The sequence below is a fragment of the Bufo gargarizans genome, chromosome 6 (genome assembly GCF_014858855.1).
Source record: "Bufo gargarizans isolate SCDJY-AF-19 chromosome 6, ASM1485885v1, whole genome shotgun sequence".
Classification (NCBI taxonomy): Eukaryota; Metazoa; Chordata; class Amphibia; order Anura; family Bufonidae; genus Bufo; species Bufo gargarizans.
In genome coordinates this window covers 370,238,312-370,263,137 of record NC_058085.1, presented here as the reverse complement: position 1 = coordinate 370,263,137, position 24,826 = coordinate 370,238,312, and the positions used below count along the sequence as shown (strand labels likewise).

The following is a 24,826-nucleotide window of genomic DNA, read 5'->3' as shown; positions in this document are numbered from 1 at the left end:
CCTAGTATTTAGGCGCTGGGTGACAGGTATGGGTTTAGTGACAGAATTAGACTTGGAAATACACAGTAGCGGGTGTGTGTGAAGTTATTCTGAATGACCCAATGTGCACCTTGAATATTATATACCCTTTTAGGGATAGATTTCAAATAGCTCTGATATAGCAGAAACCACTAAATTATGAAATTGCTAAATTGGGAATTGTATTTCAACCCAGAACAAGAAATGTGCTTGAACGGACACTAAATAACTCGCCCAGCTACAGCACTAACGAGAGATTTAGCAGGATATAAATTTGAGGCCTAGTATTTAGGCGCTGGGTGACAGGTATGGGTTTAGTGACAGAATTAGACTTGGAAATACACAGTAGCGGGTGTGTGTGAAGTTATTCTGAATGACCCAATGTGCACCTTGAATATTATATACCCTTTTAGGGATAGATTTCAAATAGCTCTGATATAGCAGAAACCACTAAATTATGAAATTGCTAAATTGGGAATTGTATTTCAACCCAGAACAAGAAATGTGCTTGAACGGACACTAAATAACTCGCCCAGCTACAGCACTAACGAGAGATTTAGCAGGATATAAATTTGAGGCCTAGTATTTAGGCGCTGGGTGACAGGTATGGGTTTAGTGACAGAATTAGACTTGGAAATACACAGTAGCGGGTGTGTGTGAAGTTATTCTGAATGACCCAATGTGCACCTTGAATATTATATACCCTTTTAGGGATAGATTTCAAATAGCTCTGATATAGCAGAAACCACTAAATTATGAAATTGCTAAATTGGGAATTGTATTTCAACCCAGAACAAGAAATGTGCTTGAACGGACACTAAATAACTCGCCCAGCTACAGCACTAAGGACAGATTTAGCTGGATATAAATTTGAGGCCTAGTATTTAGGCGCTGGGTGACAGGTATGGGTTTAGTGACAGAATTAGACTTGGAAATACACAGTAGCGGGTGTGTGTGAAGTTATTCTGAATGTCCCTATGTGCACCTTCAATATGATCTACCCTTTTAGGGATAGATTTCAAATAGCTCTGATATAGCAGAAACCACTAAATTATGAAATTGCTAAATTGGGAATTGTATTTCAACCCAGAACAAGAAATGTGCTTGAACGGACACTAAATAACTCGCCCAGCTACAGCACTAAGGACAGATTTAGCTGGATATAAATTTGAGGCCTAGTATTTAGGCGCTGGGTGACAGGTATGGGTTTAGTGACAGAATTAGACTTGGAAATGCACAGTAGCGTGTGTGTGAAGTTATTCTGAATGACCCTATGTGCACCTTGAATATTATATACCCTTTTAGGGATAGATTTCAAATAGCTCTGATACAGCAGAAACCACTAAATTTTTAAATTGCTAAATTGGGAATTGTATTTCAACCCAGAACAAAAAATGTGCTTTGACGGACACTAAATAACTTTCCCAGCCACAACAGGACAGCGGTAACGAGAGATTTAGCGGGATATAAATTTGAGGCCTAGTATTTAGGCCCTGGGTGACCGGTATGGATTTAGTGACAGAATTAGACTGGGATATGGCCAAAAAATAACCACACTATTGCTGGTTAAATTCACTTGGTGATGGGCGCAGCTTGCCCCTGATGTAGTATATGGCCAAAAAATGAACAGACTATTGCTGGTTAAATGCACTTGGTGTCACAGCTTGACCAACCACACTACTGAGGGTTAAATGCACTTGGTGTGACAGCTTCACCCTGATGTAGGCTTTAGCCAAAAAACAACCACACCATTGAGGGTTAAATGCACTTGGTCGCAGCTTGTGCTGGCGCACCACAAGACACAAAATGGCCGCCGATCACCCCAGAAAAATGTGACTGACAAACGGTCTGGGCAGCCTAAAAACAGTGAGCAATTGAGGATCAGCAGCTCAATGATCCACAGCTGCAGATCGATCAGTTAATCAAGTCCTTTGGAGGAGTTAATCTGCCTAATCTCGCCCTACTGTCGCAGCCGCAACCTCTCCCTACGCTAATCAGAGCAGAGTGACGGGCGGCGCTATGTGACTCCAGCTTAAATAGAGGCTGGGTCACATGGTGCTCTGGCCAATCACAGCCATGCCAATAGTAGGCATGGCTGTGATGGCCTCTTGGGGCAAGTAGTATGACGCTTGTTGATTGGCTGCTTTGCAGCCTTTCAAAAAGCGCCAAGAAAGCGTCACAAAAGCGCGAAGAAAGCGACGAACACCGAACCCGAACCCGGACTTTTACGAAAATGTCCGGGTTCGGGTCCGTGTCACGGACACCCCAAAATTCGGTACGAACCCGAACTATACAGTTCGAGTTCGCTCATCCCTAGTCAGTTGTCCTCCAGCCTCTGTTTATGCTGGAGCCTTGCTCTTGTCCTGTGTTTTTCATCTGCCCAGTCCTTGAGGGCTACCTAGGTGGACATCAATGTCTTCCCCATGTCTCCTCTTTGTCTGTTACACTACCTTCCCTATTCTATGTGTGGTGTGGGTTATGTTCCAGGTTGGTGTTGTTATGTCTAGTTGTTGTTACATGTCTGGTCTGTTGGTGTTTGTAGTCCAGCATGTTTTCATGTCTGTAACTTCGGTGAGAGGGCCCCAGGGTTTCCCGGAGGGGGAACAATAAGTCAGTGAGCAGCTTTGTTGGGGGCTCCTTTGCACCCTATCAGCATGGTGGTCCAGGCAGTTAGTGGTTTCCTGGATTCTGTGTTTGTTGTTTTGTGCTGCGTCCTGTTTGGTGTTCGGGTTCCAGTACAGATGCATGGGTTCCAGTCGTTGTTCTGGGCTTTTACCTGCTGATCCAGTGGCTGTTCTCTGTGTTTCCCTTTCCTTGCATCTAAGCCAGTGGAGACTCCTGTTGCATCTAGGCCGGTCGAGACTTCCGTCTTGGAAGAACAGGTCGTCTCTGCCCTGTCTCTATTCTAGGGATCGTTCGCGTTAGTTGGGCCCTAGGTTCCTGTGTATGAGCCGTTCTACCATCTGGGTCTGCTCATACGGCTAGGAGTCAGAGCGAGGATTAGGGTAGCATTAGGAGGTGTCCTGATCCCTGTCCTCATTGTCTAGGCCTGGTTGTCATCCCTATTTCCCTTCAGTGTTCGGTGGGGAGTTTTCCCCGACTCCCCACCGTGACAACTATTGATAGAGCTGATTGCAGTACCTCCATAATAGAGCTTATTACAGTACCCTAATATAGAGCTGATTACAGTACCCCCATAATAGAGCTGATTACAGTACCCCCATAATAGAGCTGATTACAGTACCCCATAATACAGCTGATTACTACACCCCCATAATAGAGCTGATTACTTCCCCACACCCTATAAAATAGCTGATTACAGTACCCCATAATAGAGTTGATTACTGTACCCACATAATAGAGCTGAATACTGTCCCCCCATAATAGCTGATTACAGTATTCCTTACGGTATTCCCATTATAGAGCTGATTATGGTACCCCTTTAATAGAGCTTTTTACACGACCCCCTACAGTAGCGCTAATTACTCTCATAATAGAGCTCAATGCCATACCCCTTTAATAGAATTAAAGAGTACCCCTATAACAGAGCTGATTACAGCACCCCTACATTAGAACCAGTTACAGTCCCTCATAACACAAGACAGCCGCAGAACCCTCCAGTCCTAGTGTCCCCACCACAGAGCCGGCCTCACAACCCCCTCCCATGAAATACACTTTATATTGAATAAGTTCTGAATAAGTTTTCCGGATGTGGAATGAAACTGACAAACAAACAATGAAGTCACCAAACACAGTAAGAGTATGCGGGTTTACCCTGCCGGTGCTGTATGGCCAGAGGGGAGACCATGTGTTTTAGGGGCTTGACAGCCATTGGCTTAGTGCTCATGAAGAGGATCCGTCCCCTGCCCTGACTGACCACTGGTGGTGATAAAACCTGATACCATGGGCTGGTATCTCCATAACTATCCCTGACCACTCTGTTCATCCTATGACTTGTGATGTGGGACGTTGGGTGTTTGATGACCCGACAGGAAAGTGGCAAACACAAGGGTCCTTTGAAAATCAAAACTCTTCACCCCAAGGAGGCACAGAGCTTACTGGTTACTCTCAGATGAGGCACAGAATACAGACAGTGCAGTATCACCACGCCTGTTGGCACAGTCAGTGATGGCTATGGGCATTCAACTCTGTTACGCCCCTCTCTGAACCAGGTCTTCTCTGCTGTGTCACACCCCTGGGGGACCCAACCAGCATGGGTCTATGCTGAACAGAGGTTCTGGAGCCAACTAACCCTATTAAGACTTGCTTCCCCGCCAACAAGAGTGCCATGGGGCAAAGTCGATGCACCACTATGCTCTCTGATGTCAACTCGTGTTGCCAGGCTGCAGTTGCAGAATGGTGGCCATGTCCCAAACTGCTGGCCAGTTCCACCACTGTCACTGGGAAGAAGAAAGAAAAGAATGCATGTACTTTCAGTGCCCACTCATGGTGTATCTTGTCCTACCCCTGGGGCACACTCTTCCAGATGCCCCTCGCTGGCCTCCTTCTCAGATCTAGCTGGCCTCGTGAAGTGTGACAGCTGCTTCTTATCTGTGTGCCGTCCACTCCGCACCGTCCACCCTCCTGACCTCCAGTTTCTTGTTTACTATGGTGCTCACTGGTTGAGCATTGGCGGCACTTCTCAGTAACGCCGCCCGCCCCATTTATCGTGCCACAATACTAAAAGGTAGTTTTATCACCCGGCTAAAAGCACTCAAGAGTTTTCTGTATAAATCTTTTTATTGAACATTAAAGTATAAACACTTTAATTGCACATGTAGATTACAATGTATAAATCATCAATGAAAAGCATGACATATGCAGAGCTAAGGAAGAGAGGAGTATTTAAATAAAATACAATTACATAAAATATGAATAATTAAATAGATATGGATAAATAACTGGTTAAATAAACACATAGATTAGTAAAAAGTAAAAATATCAAATAATAGGAGTAGTATTGGCGAAGGTCACCAGGGCGAGTACACATTAAAGCTAGGTTGGGTAATTAAACCCATTCTATTTATGAGCTGTCCATGGTACACCAAAGTCCTTCTAGCCAAGCAATGGTCATGTGTGGACCAAATACTTTAGGACTTCACAAGAACCCTTCACATAGACATCTCAAGACGGGGATCCGACCACATCAGGACCTTGGTATCTTTTTATGTAGACTGGTTGCTGGACCTGAATATTTTCCAAGGTTGCCACAATTTAGAATATAAAGGATGTGTTCTTTGTTCTTCTCCTCCAGATTTTGTCTATTTCCGACTAACCTCGTCTCTTTTTGGGGGTCTCCATCTCCATCTGTTCAGCAGGTCTGTCTTTGCCTATTTTCACCATATCAGCGAAGTTATAGCAAGTTAGCAGTGGGTTTGTGGAGCAGCAGCTCGAGCTCAAGCGTCCACCATGCAGGCAGTCAGGCTCCTCATCCACTCGAGAGTTTTAATGAAGCCTTGTGTGTATCTGGAAGGCTGGGTTCGCCCGGCGGGTTTAATGCATCAGACGAGGCTCTTTCTTCTGGTTTCTTGCTGGGGGGGGGGGGGGGGGGGTTTGAGGTTCCTTATGGTGGCGCATTGAGAAGCTGATGAGGTACTTACACAATGAGAGTCATTTATGAAAACAGCCGCCTTGCTCCAGAGCATAACTCCAACTGGGTAAATGTTTTTTGAAAGTTCTTGTTTGGGAGAAGGTTTAACCCATTAAAGGGGTGGTCTGTTTTAGAAAACCCTTTCTCATGCACCACATGCTAAGTTAATATAGCGGGGGTACTCGGGTTAGGACCCTCACCTCATGTCCAGAGCAGTTCTAGAGGACCGGTCCTGTCCTGCATTACACAGACATCCCACGGATGTGAATGGACACTATGTAGTACCTCATCTCTCCTGTAGTGGCGCTGCAGACAGAGGGAACACTTCCTCACCGATTACAGTCCCAGGAGGAGACACTTTATGATCAGCTTATTGTAAAGGGACGTTTCTAACAAATAGGGACCATCCAAAACACTGAGTCCCTTTCACCATGTCACTACTTTGAACCTATTGTGGCTCCTTGTGAGTGTCCATTTTTGTCTTTTTTACATATTTAGGTGGGGCCCTTCGAAGGGCCTCTCAAGGCTGTCCTGTGATAATGCACGTATCTCATCATTGCCAACAGTAATAATTTTTCGGGGACAATCCTGGCAAATTTGGACTGTGGCAGGCTGAAAATGGGTGGGGCCACTATGTCTAGAAGTGGGCGGACCAGGCAGGTTTGGGGTAAGCCCAGGGGCGGGGCTTAAATGCTCTGGAACCAACAGACAAAAAGTTGGTAAATATGGGGGGGGGGGCACATATACTGCCGAATTTAACCCCTTCAGTTCAATATTGGCCTTAAAGGGGAATTCTCACCCACCACATTTATGGCTTATCATCTGGGAATTCTTGCATGCAAGTAAGGCCTCTTTCACACTACAGTATGTTGCATTCAGTGTTTTGCGTTCCGTTTTTCACGGATCCGTTGTTCCGTTTTTTGCTTCCGTTGTGGTTCCGTTTCCGTTCCGTTGTTCCGTTCCGTTTTTCCGTATGGCAAATACAGTATACAGTAATTTCATATTAAAAATTGGGCTGGGCATAACATTTTCAATTGATGGTTCCGCAAAAAACGGAACGGATACGGAAGACATACGGATGCATTTCCGTATGTGTTCCGTTTTTTTTGCGGCCCCATTGACTTGAATGGAGCCACGGACTGTGATTCTCGGCCAAATATAGGACATGTTCTATCTTTTCAACGGAACAGAAAAACGGAAATACGGAAACGGAATGCATACGGAACACATTCCGTTTTTTTGCGGAACCATTGAAATGACGGACCGTATACGGAACGCAAAAAACGGACCGTATACGGAACGCAAAAAACTGTAGTGTGAAAGAGGCCTAATGGAAAGATACTATCAAGATGGACATAGACATTGCAGTAAATATATGCCATCCCTCTCCCCCCCCCCCTCCATCTTTTACATTTCCCTCTAAACTGCATTAATATATGGAGACCTAAGGCTGTCGGCAAACTACAAGTCTCAGCATGTCCTCGTGTCCTTGATCTTTTTCTCCTTGATGTGGAAGCTGAAACGCGATTGACCTCTATATATGGGGAGAACATTGCAGCTCGGCTGCTGTTGTGACTACAACTCTCAGCATGATCTCTTCTTGATCCTGAAGATCAAATGGTGTGAACTGCTGTTGTCTTGTGGGGAACTACAACTCTCAGCATCACCTCAGTGCGTTATTTCTTAAGAGCATGATGGTGGCCGCTTCTTCCGTTTCACAGAAGTTTGTGGCTTTGATGCGGTTGTTGAACTACAAGTCTCAGCGGTGACGGATGGACGGTGATCTGGGCCTCGTGAACAGGGTCGCTTCTTGGTCCCTGGCAGTCAGTGGTGCATGTCCAATGGGCTTGGGTTGTGCAAAATCCCCTTGTTGCTTGACCACCTCCACTGCTTCCTTTGACAGGTCATGGGTTAACTGCTGCGATTTGCGTTACACCGTGTTCACAATGGACAGATTGTGCAGTGCAAGGGATAGGAGTTTTTAAAGCCCCATTGACACATTGCAGAGAAATCAGTGGAGAATTAAAGATCACCCATCAGCAGGATCAACCCCAGCAGACGAGACATGTCATGGGGTAGGGTTGATCCTGCTGATTAAAATGATGCCTGTCTTGTGAAAATCGGTTGCAGCGTTCCTTAGAAAAAAAGCCTTTTATTCTTTAGGCCTCATGCACACGACCGTATTTTGTTTCTGTGTCCGATCCGTTTTTTTTGGGCGGATAGGATGCGGACCCATTAATTTCAATGGGTCTGCAAAAAACGCGGAAAGCACACCATGTGCTGTCCGCATCGTTATGTCCGTTCCGTTGCTCCGCAAAAAAAAAATAGCGCATGTCTAGTTTGTGGACAAGGATAGGCAATATTACAATGGATCCTCAAAAAAAAAAACAGATGCCATACGGAAAGTCATCAGTTTTTTTTTTGCGGATCCGCAATTTGCATGTAGCCTTATGCAAATGAAGGCTTCAGTGCACTGAGGGGCGTGGCCAGCACTTGAAAGCTGAGGTGCACTAAGCAGCTAGGCCCCACCCCTCAGTGCACTTAGGGGCGTGGCCGACACGTGAAAGCTGAGGGGCACTAAGCACGTGGACATTCATCTAATGTACATCGCATCAAAAAAGTTTGGCACATGCCCCGCTTGCACAATATTTTGCAACTTTTTGGGGATTTTCCAAAAAAGTGAGTGAAGCGGAGAGTGGGCAGTGCTGGGTTCGGGCATAGCCAGCCTGGCATTATTTATTATAAGGGACCTGGTGCAGATTATACCAGAATGCTACACGAGATCTCTTGCTGGCGTATAATTATCACGAGTCGTTTATATCTTAATTGTGACTAATCTGATTGGGGGGGGGGGGGTACATTAAAATCAATGCTGGTTCTTCTTCTTCTTCTAAACAGCCCCCTATGTGTCCGTGTGCATCTGCATGTCTATGGTGGGCGTACATACTTGGATGCATGCAGTGCACACGCTTAGGTGTAATCATGCGTGTAACTGGCCACGTGGATGTGCATGTGCCACGTGTAGTGAGTAAGTAGTGATGACACGCATGTGTCTGTAGACGTAGGAGGCGTGTACATGTGACACCTAGAACGTAGATCAGCTGAGTTACTTGAAAGCAGGGCGACAACCGCTGTATGTGCAGGGGTGTCAGCCATATCAGTTGTCAGCCTGTATTACATGCTGTGAGGCAGGACTTCTCAGGCTTGCCCCTTTCTGGGGTCCTGGAAAGCTGAGTGACAGCTCCTACGGGGTTAATGTCAGAGGACACATCACTGCTTAAAGGGTCCGTCTCATGAAGACATAAATATAGGCATCTATCAAACCGCCGATTATGAACCGCCCCTGCTCCTGACATTGTATTCCACACCTCTCTATTTTGTGCCATCCCTTGATTATTCCTACTGGAAGTTTATGTCTAAAGGTCTTTGAGTGTTACCAGTTGGGGGTGTGTCCCTCCAGGGTCTGCTTGATAAAGACCAACTGAGGTCGAAACGTCGCTGTATACTGGCTGCTTGAGTGAATAAATCACCACTATTTTCATTATTCACCGGCGAGTGCTGCGGATTATTGAATTGTCTGGATGAGTTGGGACCCCCAGCCAGGATCCCTATCTGCGCGCACCATTTGGCTTGTAAGCCATTTCCTGGTCAGTACCCAAAGGAGTGGGATGAGTAGTGCTGCCAACCCCTGAATTTCCTCCAGGGTCTGACACTGTCCAATCAGTTCTAGCAGCGCCCCAGGACACCCCCCAACTAATCACACCCAGTTGGACCTTTATTTGTAAGCTTTTAGCCGGAGAGGGGACCGCTCCTCGTTAGGGCTCGTTCCCGCAAAAGTTTTTTGTGTTCTATTTACAGGCCGTATACGGAACCATTCATTTCAATGGTTCCGCAAAAAAAAAAAAAAAAAAAACGGAATGTACTCCATATGCATTCCGTATTTCCATTTTTCCGTTACGTTCAAAGATAGAACATGTCCTAATATCTCCCGCAAATCACGGTCCGTGACTCCATTCAAGTCTATGGGTCTGCAAAAAAACGGAACACCTACGGAATGTACTCCGTATGTCTTCCGTATCCGTTCCGTTTTTGCGGAACCATCTATTGAAAATGTTATGCCCAGCCCAATTTTTTCTACGTTATTACTGTATGCTGTATATGCCATTCGGAAAAACGGAACGGAACTGGAAACAGTACTGAAACGAAAAACGGATCTGCTAAAAACGGCCCGCAAAACACTGAAAAAGCCATACGGCGGTGTGAACGAGCCCTTACATCGGGAGATGTTCTACAGGGGAAATGCAATATGGACGGGATGCATTCAGCATAGTCTCCCCACTTTGGCTCCTTGATGGGGCCCCCGGGCCCCCTGTACAGCGTCCTTATGCCCTATTATTAGTCTTTATCAGACAACCCCCTTTATGTTACCCAGCTTGCTTGTTGGGACTTGTAGTTCTACAAAAGCCAATGAAGGGTTACATTAGAGGCTGACTGGTTTTACCATCGTCCATATCCAGTGGACGCCATCCCCCCCATACCCGCTATTGACTCCTCGCGGCTTCTTCTTCTTCCTGCACGCCACGTTCCCTCCAGGCGTTTACTTGTCCCAAACTTTCTGCGCAAGCGTCTTGAGACCATGATTTATGTCATTAGCGTCAAAGTAACCGATCCGATCGTTAAAATTAGGATAACCACCATTTTACGCATTTTAAAGTGACAGCGCACTTTTTATTGTGAAGCAAAAGTCCCCGACTAACCCAAAATCTGTAATATTTCATTAATATGCACAGTTCTAACGAGGATTTGGAAGCTAAGTCCATTTTATTAATGTTTCCATCCGTTACACCATGCGAGCGGCACAGCGCCATCAATAATGCAGCGCGGGATTATCCGATAATTCCTGCTTGCGTCTGATCAGAATTCTAATGCCAGGAACGGTTCTTATCAATTCGTCATTGTGTCGTTGGGTTGGAAACATTGTAGCAGCGTTTATATATCCAGGACATTGGACACGGGTGACAGGTCTCCAACGTTCCTGCTGCTGCTCCAATGTTGGAATCAAAATCTCCTTCCGTTTTGGGTATACAGCTCCCATGCAGATCTATGCAACTCCACGTTAAAGGGGTTTTCTGAGATTTTTATACGGATGATGACCTGTCCTCTGGACCCCCGGGACCCCCGCCGATCAGCTGTTTGAGAAGGCACAGGAGCTCCCACTAGCGCTGCAGCGACGTCACATGACCTAGGCAAAGCTACCAGTACGCTGCGGCGCTACAGCGAGCTGGTGGGCGGCGGTCCCAGGTGTCGGACTCCCACTAATCAAATAGGTCATCAATGTTAAAGTTTCAGAAATGTAGACAGATCTGGACCCCCTCCAATGAGAAGTTGTGACCAGGAGATGGGGCTCCGAAGTAGTGGCCCCTGTGCGTTCAGTTTCCTCGTAGCCATGGCCTTACCTCTCATCTTCTTCTTCATCCCTCTTGCAGATTATGCTCCTGACCGACCCAGAGATCGAGAGCAGTCTGATGATCAGCTCGGATGAAGGGGCCACCTATCAGAAATACAGACTCAACTTCTTCATCCAGAGCCTGCTGTTTCATCCCAAGCAAGAGGACTGGATCCTGGCCTACAGCCAAGACCAGAAGGTAATGGAGTCCATAAAGAATCTTGAAGGAATGTGCTGATCTTGTAGGAGGTCGCAGATTTAAAGGGGGTTTTCACTAGGATAGGCCCCCATTGTGTGATAGGTGTGGGTCCCACCTCTGTCGCAAACCCAGCTTGCAAAGTGGTAGAGGGCGCACTGCGCATGCGCGGCCGCCCTCCATTCATTTCTATGGGGCCGCCGAAAATAGACAAGCGCTGGTTCAGCTATTTCCGTCGGCCCCACAGAAGTGAATGGAAGCGGTGGCCGTGTAAGCGTGTGCGCTCCCATTCATCTCTATGGGGATTCCGAAAATAGGCGAGCACGCCGCTCAGCTATTTTCGGAGCGGAACGATTGGTGGTGGCCAGACCCGGCACTGCTGGCCAACACTTTGCCGGCTTCATTTTAAAGATAGGTGGGGGTCCCGGGACCTATCACACAATGGGGGCAGGTCCCAGCACAGATTATATCAGGAAAGGGGTATGCTGATCTGCAGAAGGTAACAGACTGAGAGCCATACACTGGGGGAGAAGCACAGAGTATTTCAGGAGAGGAGTGAACTGACTGTGTGGGATGGTTACGCAATAAGAGTGGAGTCCCCAGCAGCACAGAGTATTTCAGGAAAGGATTGTGCTGACCCCCTGTCCATTCATGTTGTGATGTTAGTGGGGACTGACCTACCTATGTCAGAGTCAGATGTGAGAGGGGGGACAATCAGGTCGCAGACTGAGCGTTACATAGAGGAGGGAGCAGGTCCTCAGGGTGGTCACTGGTAGGTACTTGATTAGGTAATTCTGGGTTAATAGTGGGGTCAGGTGTGAGGTCCAGGACTTGCACCCCTTAGTCAGAGCAGACGGTGTCTCCTTCTGGGGGATATCTCACATTCCTGCATTAAACCCATTCTTTTGAATGGACACGGCGCAATGCTCCATTTCACCTGTGGTGGCGCTGCAGTGGAGCTGATCACTTGCTGCCAGGTTTCTCCACCACCAATCACTTCTGATCACTGAGGATCTCAGCATCAGGACGCCATATGATTATCTCGGGGAGGGGGGGGGGGGGGTTTCTTAAAGGGGTTGATCTGGTCCTTTAAGGGACACCAGATGGACTTTCTTGAGTCTCGGAGGATCTAGAGCTGCCCCCCTACTATGGTGAGTGTTACCTCCAAGGCCATTGATAACTCATTTCTTATGTTTATCTCCCCCCAGTTGTACAGCTCCTCAGAGTTCGGAAGACGTTGGCTGCTTCTCAGTGAATCGGTGGCACCAAATCGGTTTTACTGGTAAGATTTCAGGTCACCGCGACCAGCGATGATCCACAGATGGACAATGTGATCACACAGAGGTCTGCATCTATAGGGATGGACACTGACCATCACACACACTGGGCGTCACAATGGTCTCCAGTCTCAGACTACAAGCCTGTGTGATGATGATGATGATGGCAGCAGAACGGAGCAGAGCCCACAATGTGAGGGATGGATCCTGCTCCACAGCAAGGACTGCTGGGAAATGTAGTTCTCTAGTCATGTATTTCGGCTGGACGGTTCTGGCAGGGTAGTACCTAGATGTCTCCTATTATATAATCTAGCAACATTCAGTCGCACTTAAGTAATTGCTTGCATTCCCCATTTAATAATTTTGGAGCTTCTATTCCTCTATTATTCCTATTAGAACCATTTCTCTATTATTCCTATTAGAACTTTATGAATGAAATGCCAGCATGTCTGCAATGAAGGTCGTCTGCATGTTACCAGTTGTGGGCGTGTCCCTGTACTGGCAGCACTGAATGGATAGTGTCAGGTTGTGCAGGGGCACACCCCCAAGTGGTAACACCCAGGTGGACCTTTATTGGTAATTCATTCATAAACTTCTAATAGGAATAATAGAAGAATAGCACAGCATAGACACAAGAATTGAAGCTCCAGAATTGTCATTTCATGAGAAATAAGTGGTTACTAAAACATATCAGGAGAGGCATTGGGTCCTCTTTGCCCCCTTCCACCATAAAAAGCCAGCAATGTTATAAATGACATGTACTACTTAGGGGCCCCAGTGGGGATAATACCACTCAGGGGCCCCACTAAATGGTTGAGTCATGGATGGTGGATTAGCCGGGAGTAATGTTACTAATCTGGGGTTCTGGTCCCCGTACAGAGTACAGTACATACAATATATTTTTATGCCTTCTTCCAGTTGCAGGTTCTCATTCCACCAGTGCATTACCCCACCCATGAGCACCCCCTGCAGCCACCACTAGCGGGGACTTATATTGAAGCTTCCCCTGGCTGCAGCTGCATATATTTGTATTCAGTAAGCTACTGAGCTCCCCCTAGTGGCGGCTGCAGACAGGGGGAATTTTATCACTTAACTATGATCTCCGGTGCCCAGTAAGGGGACATTTAGGAGTGCACTATTACTGAGAGGGGGCACAGTGGGGTCACTTTGACCCTGTGTTGGACACCATAACTAACTGGGATCACTAAGGGACACCAGTACTGAGAGAGAGGAAGCACTATAACGGAGTAGGGGGGCAATAAAAAGGTGTGATTACATTATGGACAGAACAAAGTAGGTCAAAAGAAAAATCACAGACAATAATGCACTAACACAATAGATGCAAACATTATACATGGACTAAGCCCTCACTCTGATATGATAAAATCTGACACTCTCAGTCAATATATTTTGAGCAAAACACATCTGTGCCCACCTACCAGCACCAAGGTGCTTTCGGTTAGGCAGGTCCTACTCGAAACCTATCTATGCTGTTGGACATCTCCACTCAGGAGGGTAGTAAGTTGGTCCCAATACTAGAGGGGGGCATGATCTTATTAGATCCTATCAGCACCTCTGTAACTCTGGCCAGCAGGGGTTTTGGACCTCTGAATCAGAGAAACTAATATTCATACAGAGTGGAGTCCTATTATTCTGAGCAGCAGCTAATCTCCAGAGTAACCGCCGAGTGCAGCACGGACAACAACAATATGGGCCCAGAGTGACTGCTTAAGGTCCTGGTAGGTTGTCACAAGGATCTAGAGCCATGCTGACTGCAGTGCATCGCACAGCTGCTGGAGGGGGCATGGGGGAAAGGGGGTCCATGGAGCGAACATGACCAGCGAGGTGGTCCCACAGATGCTCAATTGGGTTCAAGTCTGGGGAACTAGGGGCCAGGGTAGTACTTGGAAGTCTTCCAACCAATGCCGTACATTTTTAGCCATGTGACATCTCGCATTGTCTTTCTTGAAGATCTCATCAGCTCCAGGGGAGACAGCATTTATTGGTGTATGTGATCTACTGTACAAGGATGGATTTATACCAAAATTGTCCCCCACCAACTTGTGTTCTTCCAGCAATGGTTGCAGAGATGCATATGTGTGCAGAAAGCCTATTACACACACTATATACCCACCGAGGGATATGTGTGCAGACAGCCTATCACACACCTTATATACCCACTGATGGATATGTGTGCAGACAGCCTATCACACACCTTATATACCCACATAGGGTTATGTGTGCAGACAGCCTATCACAAACCTTATATACACACAGAGGGTTATGTGTGCAGACAGCCTATCACAAATATTATATGCCTATAATGGGATATGTGTGCAGACACCTTATATACCTACCGAGGGATATGTGTGCAGACAGCCTATTACACCCTCTATACCTACCAAGGTATATGTGTGCAGACAGCCTATTACACCTTCTATACCCACAGAGGGATATGTGTGCAGAAAGCCTATCACACCTTATATACCCACCGAGGTATATGTGTTCAGACAGCCTATCACACCCCTTATATACCCACCGAGGGATATGTGTGCAGACAGCCTATCGCACACCTTATATACCCACAGAGCGTTATGTGTGCAGACAGCCTATCGCACACCTTATATACCTACCGAGGGATATGTGTGCAGACAGCCTATTACACCCTCTATACCTACCGAGGTATATGTGTGCAGACAACTTATTGCACCTTATATACCCACAGAGGGATATGTGTGCAGAAAGCCTATCACACCCCTTATATACCCACAGAGGGATATGTGTGCAGACAGCCTATTAAACCTTATATACCCACAGAGGGTTATGTGTGCAGACAGCCTATCACACTCCTTATATACCATTGAGGGATATGTGCGCAGAAAGCCTATCACACCTTATATACCCACCGAGGGATATGTGTGCAGACACACTATCGCACACCTTATATACCCACATAGGGTTATGTGTGCAGACAGCCTATAACAAACCTTATATACCTACCGAGGGATATGTGTGCAGACAGTCTATTGCACCCTATATATCTACCGAGGTATATGTGTGCAGACAGCCTATCACACCTTATCTACCTACCGAGGTATATGTGTGCAGACAGCCTATTATACCTTATATACCCACCGAGGGATATGTGTGCAGACAGCCTATTACACCTTATATACCCACCAAGGGATATGTGCGCAGACAGCCTATCACACACCTTATATACCCACCGAGGGATATGTGTGCAGACGGCCTATCACACACTTTATATACCCACAGAGGGATGTGTGTGCAGTCAGCCTATCATACACCTTATATTATAATATTATATACCCACAGAGGGATATGTGTGCAGACAGCCTATCACAAACCGTATATACCCACCAAGGGATATGTGTCCAGACAGCCTATTACACCTTATATACCCACAGAGGGATATGTGTGCAGACAGCCTATCACAAACTTTATATACCCACCAAGGGAAAGGTGTGCAGACAGCCTATTACTCCCTATATACCTACCGAGGGATATGTGTGCAGACAGCCTATTACATCTTATATACCCACCCAGGGATATGTGTGTAGACAGCCTATCACACACCGTATATACCCACAGAGGTATATGGTGTGCAGACAGCCTATTACTCCTTATATACCCACAGAGGGATATGTGCGGAGAAAGCCTATCACACCTTATATACCCACCGAGGGATATGTGTGCAGACAGCCTATCACACCTTATATACCCACCGAGGGATATGTGTGCAGACAGCCTATCACACACCTTATATACACACCGAGGGATATGTGTGCAGACAGCCTATCCCAATCCTTATATACCCACCGAGGGATATGTGTGCAGACAGCCTATTACACCCTATACACCCACCGAGGGATATGTGTGCAGAAAGCCTATCACATCTTATATACCCACAGAGGTATATGGTGTGCAGACAGCCTATTACACCATATATACCTACCGAGGGATATGTGTGCAGACAGCCTATCACACACCTTATATACCCACCGAGGGATATGTGTGCAGACAGCCTATCCCAATCCTTATATACCCACCGAGGGATATGTGTGCAGACAGCCTATCACACCCTATACACCCACCGAGGGATATGTGTGCAGAAAGCCTATCACATCTTATATACCCGCAGAGGTATATGGTGTGCAGACAGCCTATCACACACCTTATATACCTACCGAGGGATATGTGTGCAGACAGCCTATCACACACCTTATATACCCACAGAGGGATATGTGTGCAGAAAGCCTATCACACCTTATATACCCACCGAGGGATATATGTGAAGACAGCCTATCACACCTTATACACCCACCGAGGGATATGTGCGCAGAAAGCCTATCACATCCTATATACCCACAGAGGTATATGGTGTGCAGACAGCCTATTACACCTTATATACCTACCGAGGGATATGTGTGCAGACAGCCTATCACACACCTTATATACCTACCGAGGGATATGTGTGCAGACAGCCTATCACACACCTTATATACCCACAGAGGGATATGTGTGCAGAAAGCCTATCACACCTTATATACCCACCGAGGGATATGTGTGCAGACAGCCTATTACACCTTATATACCCACAGAGGGATATGTGTGCAGAAAGCCTATCACACCTTATATACCCACCGAGGGATATGTGTGCAGAAAGCCTATCACACCTTATATACCCACCGAGGGATATGTGTGCAGAAAGCCTATTACACCTTATATACCCACAGAGGGATATGTGTGCAGAAAGCCTATTACACCTTATATACCCACCGAGGGATATGTGTGCAGACAGCCTATCACATCTTATATACCCACAGAGGTATATGGTGTGCAGACAGCCTATTACACCTTATATACCTACTGAGGGATATGTGTGCAGACAGCCTATTACACACCTTATATACCTACCGAGGGATATGTGTGCCGACAGCCTATCACACACCTTATATACCCACCCAGGGATATGTGTGCAGACAGCCTATCACACCTTATACACCCACCGAGGGATATGTGTGCAGACAGCCTATCCCAATCCTTATATACCCACCGAGGGATATGTGTGCAGACAGCCTATCACACCTTATATACCCACCTAGGGATATGTGTGCAGACAGCCTATCCCAATCCATATATACCCACTGAGCCAGCTCAGCACACGTGACTTCCTTTATGAGCTACACTCTGCCTACATCGACAGTAAGAAGTTGTCAAAATAAAGGGACTTGACTGTATTTAAAAAGAATTACTGTAGGGTGGAAGTTTGGTTTTAATAACCAGACGTAGTGAAATTATTGTATTTGGCTCCACGCACAAGTTTGCAGTATAGTAGAAATAAATATGGGGTAACTATGTGTAGATTTCCCCAGAGTCCTCATACAAAACATATGGTTTATTGGTCATGGGTCTCGGATCCGCAGGCTTATGTGACTTTAGGGGATCCATTTACTAATTATAAAAGCTTTTAGAATATGAATCCAATATAAAATGAGAAAAAGCTGAGTATTCATGTCATTGTTTACCAGAACTCGAGGCCCTAACGACGAGCGGCACGGGCAGCCCCTAATTAATGTACAATGCAAGTCAATGTGAGCATTGTGCCGGAGCAGGGAAGTGTGCTTATTACGAGCAGCCCATTGATTTACATTGTGTGAACCTTGCATCCAGGAAAATGGAAACATATGTAACATTGTTGCTGGGGATGAACAAAGTTCTCACCCACGAGTTTGGAGCTTGAGATTGTAATTATGGAAATATTCCTTGAGAAATGAGCAGCGTCTACTTTCTCCATGAAGAAGGGGAAATGTTCTGTCCAAATTTTTTTTTTTCCACCGTGTGGTTCTAATTGGGCTGCGCCTCGAGTGGCGTGAAAATATCAATGTAATGCAGTGCACTGAATCCTGGGAGGTCAGGACGCGTTTGATCTATGTAATCCGCCCAATGTTTCTGTAAAGCTCGGGATTGATCTCTGCTCATACACTGGCGTTGGATTCTGACATTGAGGTCAACGCTAGAATAGATATTGGAGGCAACCAACCGAAAGCTTCACAGGAACACAAATAATGCAAAGATGTTCTGCCAGAGATAGGATATCGGGATATGCAGATGTAGCAGTGCTGAAGTGGTAACTTAGTTATAACACGGCTACTCATCTCTGCCCGATGCAGCATTGATCTCCGGCGGGTGCTGCTCCCATGCTTTCACCCACCAGTCTCATTAAGTTGCAGTAGTAATGGGTGCACTCTAATGGAGTTGGGACCAGTGCCATATGTAAAGGGGTTATCCCATCATAACAACATATCACCTATCCACTGTAATTAATCAGTAGTGAACCGACTGCTGGGGTCCCCACCTAATAACATTTGGGGTCCCTGAGCGAATTGAGGGATGGTCGCTCCATTCATGCGCCGTCCTTGGCTTCTTCGTTGAGTTGAATGAAGCAGTAGCGCGCATGTGTTACCATCACTCCATTCACTCCAGGGACTCAAGGATCTTATCATCATTGGTAGGCTTCTCAGCAGTTGGACCTCACCGACCTAATCTGACACTAGCAACACTGATATTGTCAGACTGTGCAGGGCCTTCCGCCCCCAACTTATAAAATCTAGAAGGACCTTCATGAAAGACTGCTAGCAATTCATTCATAGACTTCTAGTGGGAATAATAGAAGAATGGCACAACATAAAGTCATAAGAATACATGCTCCAGAATTGGTATTACATTGAGAATAGAAATAATTAGTAAAACAGACATGCCAGGAGAAATCACCCCGGTGTTATCCAGGGAGGAGGAAGCATGACTAATCTTTTTGGTGCTCATATAATTATAAATGGGCAGATTCATGGGGTGTTCCCATCGGGGTAAATTTATCATAAATGTCCAATAGGTGCAGCCTTCCCCCCCTTTGGGACACACTCCTGTCTCAAGAACGGGATCTCAGTGAAGCCCTCAAGTGGGGCCCTAATTTAAATTTTTGAACCCATTAACAATAGCATGTTATATATTTGAGATAGAACTGGCCAACACAGGAATGGTAGATCAGAGGTGGTGGAGACCCCAAGACATTTCCCCTGTCCCCTCCCAATAGTCCAGCCCCGCACACTCAGCTGATCACCTTCTATTGGCCTGGAAGTAAATCTGCAAAATCATCCTAGCTCCAGTGCACCAAAAAGACAGCTGCAAAGACAAACTCAGCTCTGCAAAACCGCCGCATGAACGTCTAAATCTAACGACTGTGAATATTGCACCAGGAAGCCGAAGAGCCATCTTATCTGCTGGAACAAACCCTATAAGAGAACTTCTAAAACTTTTGTAGTGCAAGATTTCTTTTTCTTGTAGAGCTTGTGAAATCCCCCGAGCGCGGTTCTCGTCCAGACGTTAAGTCAGTTCTCTGTATTTGTAGGACGGTTCGATTTCCCCGAGCAGCAACATGTACCTTATGACAGAAGAGTGCAGCTTCTAAGTGCAGCGTTCAGCGGAATAATGTCGTTCGGCGCAGAAGATTTATGGCCGCAGATTCGCACCAATGCAGATATTTGCAGAAGATAAATGCCTCAATACAAATAGCAGCTATAATTGAATTACAAAGCCATTATCATGTGTGCCGGAGAGCGGCGGTATGGCGGTATTTTGACAAGATAATGTTTGCTAAAGTATTTCTGCTCATCCAGTTATCCTGCTGTAGGTACCTAGCAAAACATGTTCTCATTCTGCTTATTTTTATGGGATATTACCTCTGTAGATAGTGTCAGGGACTCACTAAATGATGGCGTCTTCTACTCCTGGCTTCTCTCGTCCGATTGATTTCTGTATAATGTTTAAATTAGGGACCAATCTTTAAAGGGTTTGTAAGAGATTAGGAAACATAGCTACCCGTTCTCCAAAAACAGCTTCACCATGTGCCTGTAGTTCACTTGAATGGGGATGACCTGCAGTACCAGTCATAGCCACATGAACAAGGGAGGCGCTGTTTGTTGTAGACCAATTATTTTTCTGACCTCATACAACCCTATTAAAGTATAAATGTAACACAACACCAGTGCTAAGTCCTAGATCAAATGTACCAAGACCACCAGGCACCGCCAGACTGAGACCACTGAGACCACTCCACTGTATTACAACCAGCAGGGACTGCCCTACTAAGACTACTTCTCTGAGCTGAGACCACCAGGCACTGCTCTAGTGAGATTACCCTACTGCAAAACAATCACCAGGCACTGCCCTACTAAGAATACCAAAATGTAACTGTCCTACTGAGACTACCTCTCTGTACTAAGACCACCAGGCACTGCCCTACTAAGACTACCTCTCTGTACTAAGACCACCAGTCACTGCCCGACTAAGACTACCTCTCTGTACTAAGACCACCAGGCACTGCCCTACTGAGACTACCTCTCTGTACTAAGACCACCAGACACTGCACTACTAAGACTACCTATCTGTACTAAGACCACCAGGCACTGCCCTACTGAGATTACCTCTCTGTACTAAGACCACCAGGCACTGCCCTACTAAGACTAATTCTCAGTACTAAAACCACCAGGCACTGTCCTACTGAGATTACCTCTATGTACTAAGACCACCAGGCAATGCCCTACTGAGACTACCTCTCTGTACTAAGACCACCAGGCACTGCCCTACTAAGACTAATTCTCAGTACTAAAACCACCAGGCACTGTCCTACTGAGATTACCTCTATGTACTAAGACCACCAGGCAATGCCCTACTGAGACTACCTCTCTGTACTAAAACCACCAGGCACTGTCCTACTGAGACTACCTCTTTGTACTAAGACCACCAGGCAATGCCCTACTGAGATTACCTCTCTGTACTAAGACCACCAGGCACTGCCCTACTAAGACTAATTCTCAGTACTAAAACCACCAGGCACTGTCCTACTGAGACTACCTCTTTGTACTAAGACCACCAGGCAATGCCCTACTGAGACTACCTCTTTGTACTAAAACCACCAGGCACTGTCCTACTGAGATTACCTCTATGTACTAAGACCACCAGGCAATGCCCTACTGAGACTACCTCTCTGTACTAAGACCACCAGGTACTGCCCTACTAAGACTACCTCTCTGTACTAAGACCACCAGGCACTGCCCTACTGAGACTAACTCTCTGTACTAAGACCACCAGGCACTGCACTACTGAGACTACCTCTCTGTACTAAGACCACCAGGCACTGCCCTACTGAGACTACCTCTCTGTACTAAGACCACCAGGCACTGCACTACTGAGATTACCTCTATGTACTAAGACCACCAGGCAATGCCCTACTGAGATTACCTCTCTGTACTAAGACCACCAGGCACTGTCCTACTGAGACTAATTCTCAGTACTAAAACCACCAGGCACTGTGCTACTGAGACTACCTCTCTGTACTAAGACCACCAGGCACTGCGCTACTGAGACTACCTCTCTGTACTAAGACCACCAGGCACTGCTCTACTGAGACTATCTATCTGTACTAAGACCACCAGGCACTGCGCTACTGAGACTAACTCCCTGTACTAAGACCACCAGGCACTGCGCTACTGAGACTAACTCCCTGTACTAAGACCACCAGGCACTGTGCTACTGAGACTACCTCTCTGTACTAAGACCACCAGGCACTGTGCTACTGAGACTACCTCTCTGTACTAAGATCACCAGGCACTGCAAAACTGAGACTACCTCTCTGTACTAAGACCACCAGGCACTGCACTACTGAGACTACCTCTCTGTACTAAGACCAGCACTGCACTACGGAGACTACCTCTCTGTACTAAGACCACCAGGCTCTGCACTACTGAGACTACCTCTCTGTACTAAGACCACCAGGCCTTGTCCTACTGAGACTACCTCTCTGTACTAAGACCACCAGGCACCGTGCTACTGAGACTACCTCTCTGTACTAAGACCACCAGGCACTGTGCTACTGAGACTACCTCTCTGTACTAAGACCACCAGGCACTGCCCTACTGAGACTACCTCTCTGTACTAAGACCACCAGGCACTGCGCTACTGAGACTACCTCTCGGTACTAAGACCACCAGGCACTGCGCTACTGAGACTATCTCTCTGTACTAAGACCACCTGACACTGCACTACTAAGACTACCTATCTGTACTAAGACCACCAGGCACTGCCCTACTGAGATTACCTCTCTGTACTAAGACCACCAGGCACTGTCCTACTGAGACTAATTCTCAGTACTAAAACCACCAGGCACTGTCCTACTGAGATTACCTCTATGTACTAAGACCACCAGGCAATGCCCTACTGAGACTACCTCTCTGTACTAAGACCAACAGGCACTGCCCTACTGAGACTACCTCTCCGTACTAAGACCACCAGGCACTGCACTACTGAGACTACCTCTCTGTACTAAGACCACCAGGCACTGCCCTACTGAGACTACCTCTCTGTACTAAGACCACCAGGCACTGCACTACTGAGATTACCTCTATGTACTAAGACCACCAGGCAATGCCCTACTGAGATTACCTCTCTGTACTAAGACCACCAGGCACTGTCCTACTGAGACTAATTCTCAGTACTAAAACCACCAGGCACTGTGCTACTGAGACTACCTCTCTGTACTAAGACCACCAGGCACTGCCCTACTGAGACTACCTCTCTGTACTAAGACCACCAGGCACTGTGCTACTGAGACTACCTCTCTGTACTAAGACCACCAGGCACTGGCCTACTGAGACTACCTCTCTGTACTAAGACCACCAGGCAATGCGCTACTAAAACTAACTTTTGGTACTAAGACCACCAGGCACTGCCCTACTGAGACTACCTCTCTGTACTAAGGCCACCAGGCACTGCACTACTGAGACTACCTCTCTGTACTAAGACCACCAGGCACTGCCCTACTGAGACTAGCTCTCTGTACTAAGACCACCAGGCACTGTGTTACTGAGACTACCTCTCTGTACTAAGACCACCAGGCACTGCCCTACTGAGACTAGCTCTCTGTACTAAGACCACCAGGCACTGTGCTACTGAGACTACCTCTCATACTAAGACCACCATGCACTGCCCTACTGAGACTACCTCTCTGTACTAAGATCACCAGGCACTGCACTACTGAGACTACCTCTCTGTACTAAGACCACCAGGCATTGTCCTACTGAGACTATCTCTCTGTACTAAGACCACCAGGCACCGTGCTACTGAGACTATCTCTCTGTACTAAGACCACCAGGCACTGCGCTACTGAGACTACCTCTCTGTACTAAGACCACCAGGCACTGCCCTACTGAGACTACCTCTCTGTACTAAGACCACCAGGCACTGCGCTACTGAGACTACCTCTCTGTACTAAGACCACCAGGCACTGCCCTACTGAGACTACCTCTCTGTACTAAGACCACCAGGCACTGCCCTACTGAGACTACCTCTCTGTACTAAGACCACCAGGCATTGTCCTACTGAGACTACCTCTCTGTACTAAGACCACCAGGCATTGTCCTACTGAGATTACCTCTCTGTACTAAGACCATCAGGCACTGCCGTACTCAGACTACCTCTCTGCACTAAGACCACCAGGCACTGCCCTTCTAACACTACCTCTCTGTACTAAGACCACCAGGCACTGGCCTACTGAGACTACCTCTCTGTACTAAGACCACCAGGCACTGCACTACTGAGACTACCTCTCAGTACTAAGACCACCAGGCACTGCCCTACTGAGACTACCTCTCTGTACTAAGACCACCAGGCACTGCACTACTGAGACTACCTCTCTGTATTAAGACCACCAGGCACTGTGCTACTGAGACTACCTTTCTGTACTAAGACCACCAGGCACTGCCCTACTGAGACTACCTCTCTGTACTAAGACCACCAGGCACTGTGTTACTGAGACTACCTTTCTGTACTAAGACCACCAGGCACTGCCCTACTGAGACTACCTCTCTGTACTAAGACCACCAGGCACTGTGTTACTGAGACTACCTCTCTGTACTAAGACCACCAGGCACTGCCCTACTGAGACTACCTCTCTGTACTAAGACCACCAGGCACTGTGTTACTGAGACTACCTCTCTGTACTAAGACCACCAGGCACTGCCCTACTGAGACTACCTCTCTGTACTAAGACCACCAGGCACTGCACTACTGAGACTACCTCTCTGTACTAAGACCACCAGGCACTGCACTACTGAGACTACCTCTCTGTACTAAGACCACCAGGCATTGTCCTACTGAGACTACCTCTCTGTACTAATACCACCAGGCACTGCGCTACTGAGACTACCTCTCTGTACTAAGAC

At 46.8% G+C, this 24,826-nt stretch overlaps 1 protein-coding gene across 1 annotated transcript in view; it reads left to right on the top strand.

Moving 5' to 3' along the window:
- The window catches only part of LOC122942245 (VPS10 domain-containing receptor SorCS1-like), a 578,027-nt gene that overhangs the window by 384,761 nt on the left and 168,440 nt on the right, over window positions 1-24,826 (top strand). The window contains exons 4-5 of the mRNA XM_044299747.1: window positions 11,095-11,253; window positions 12,459-12,532. Of these exons, the coding sequence (XP_044155682.1) occupies window positions 11,095-11,253; window positions 12,459-12,532 (233 nt within the window). The remainder of the gene's footprint in view (window positions 1-11,094; window positions 11,254-12,458; window positions 12,533-24,826) is intronic.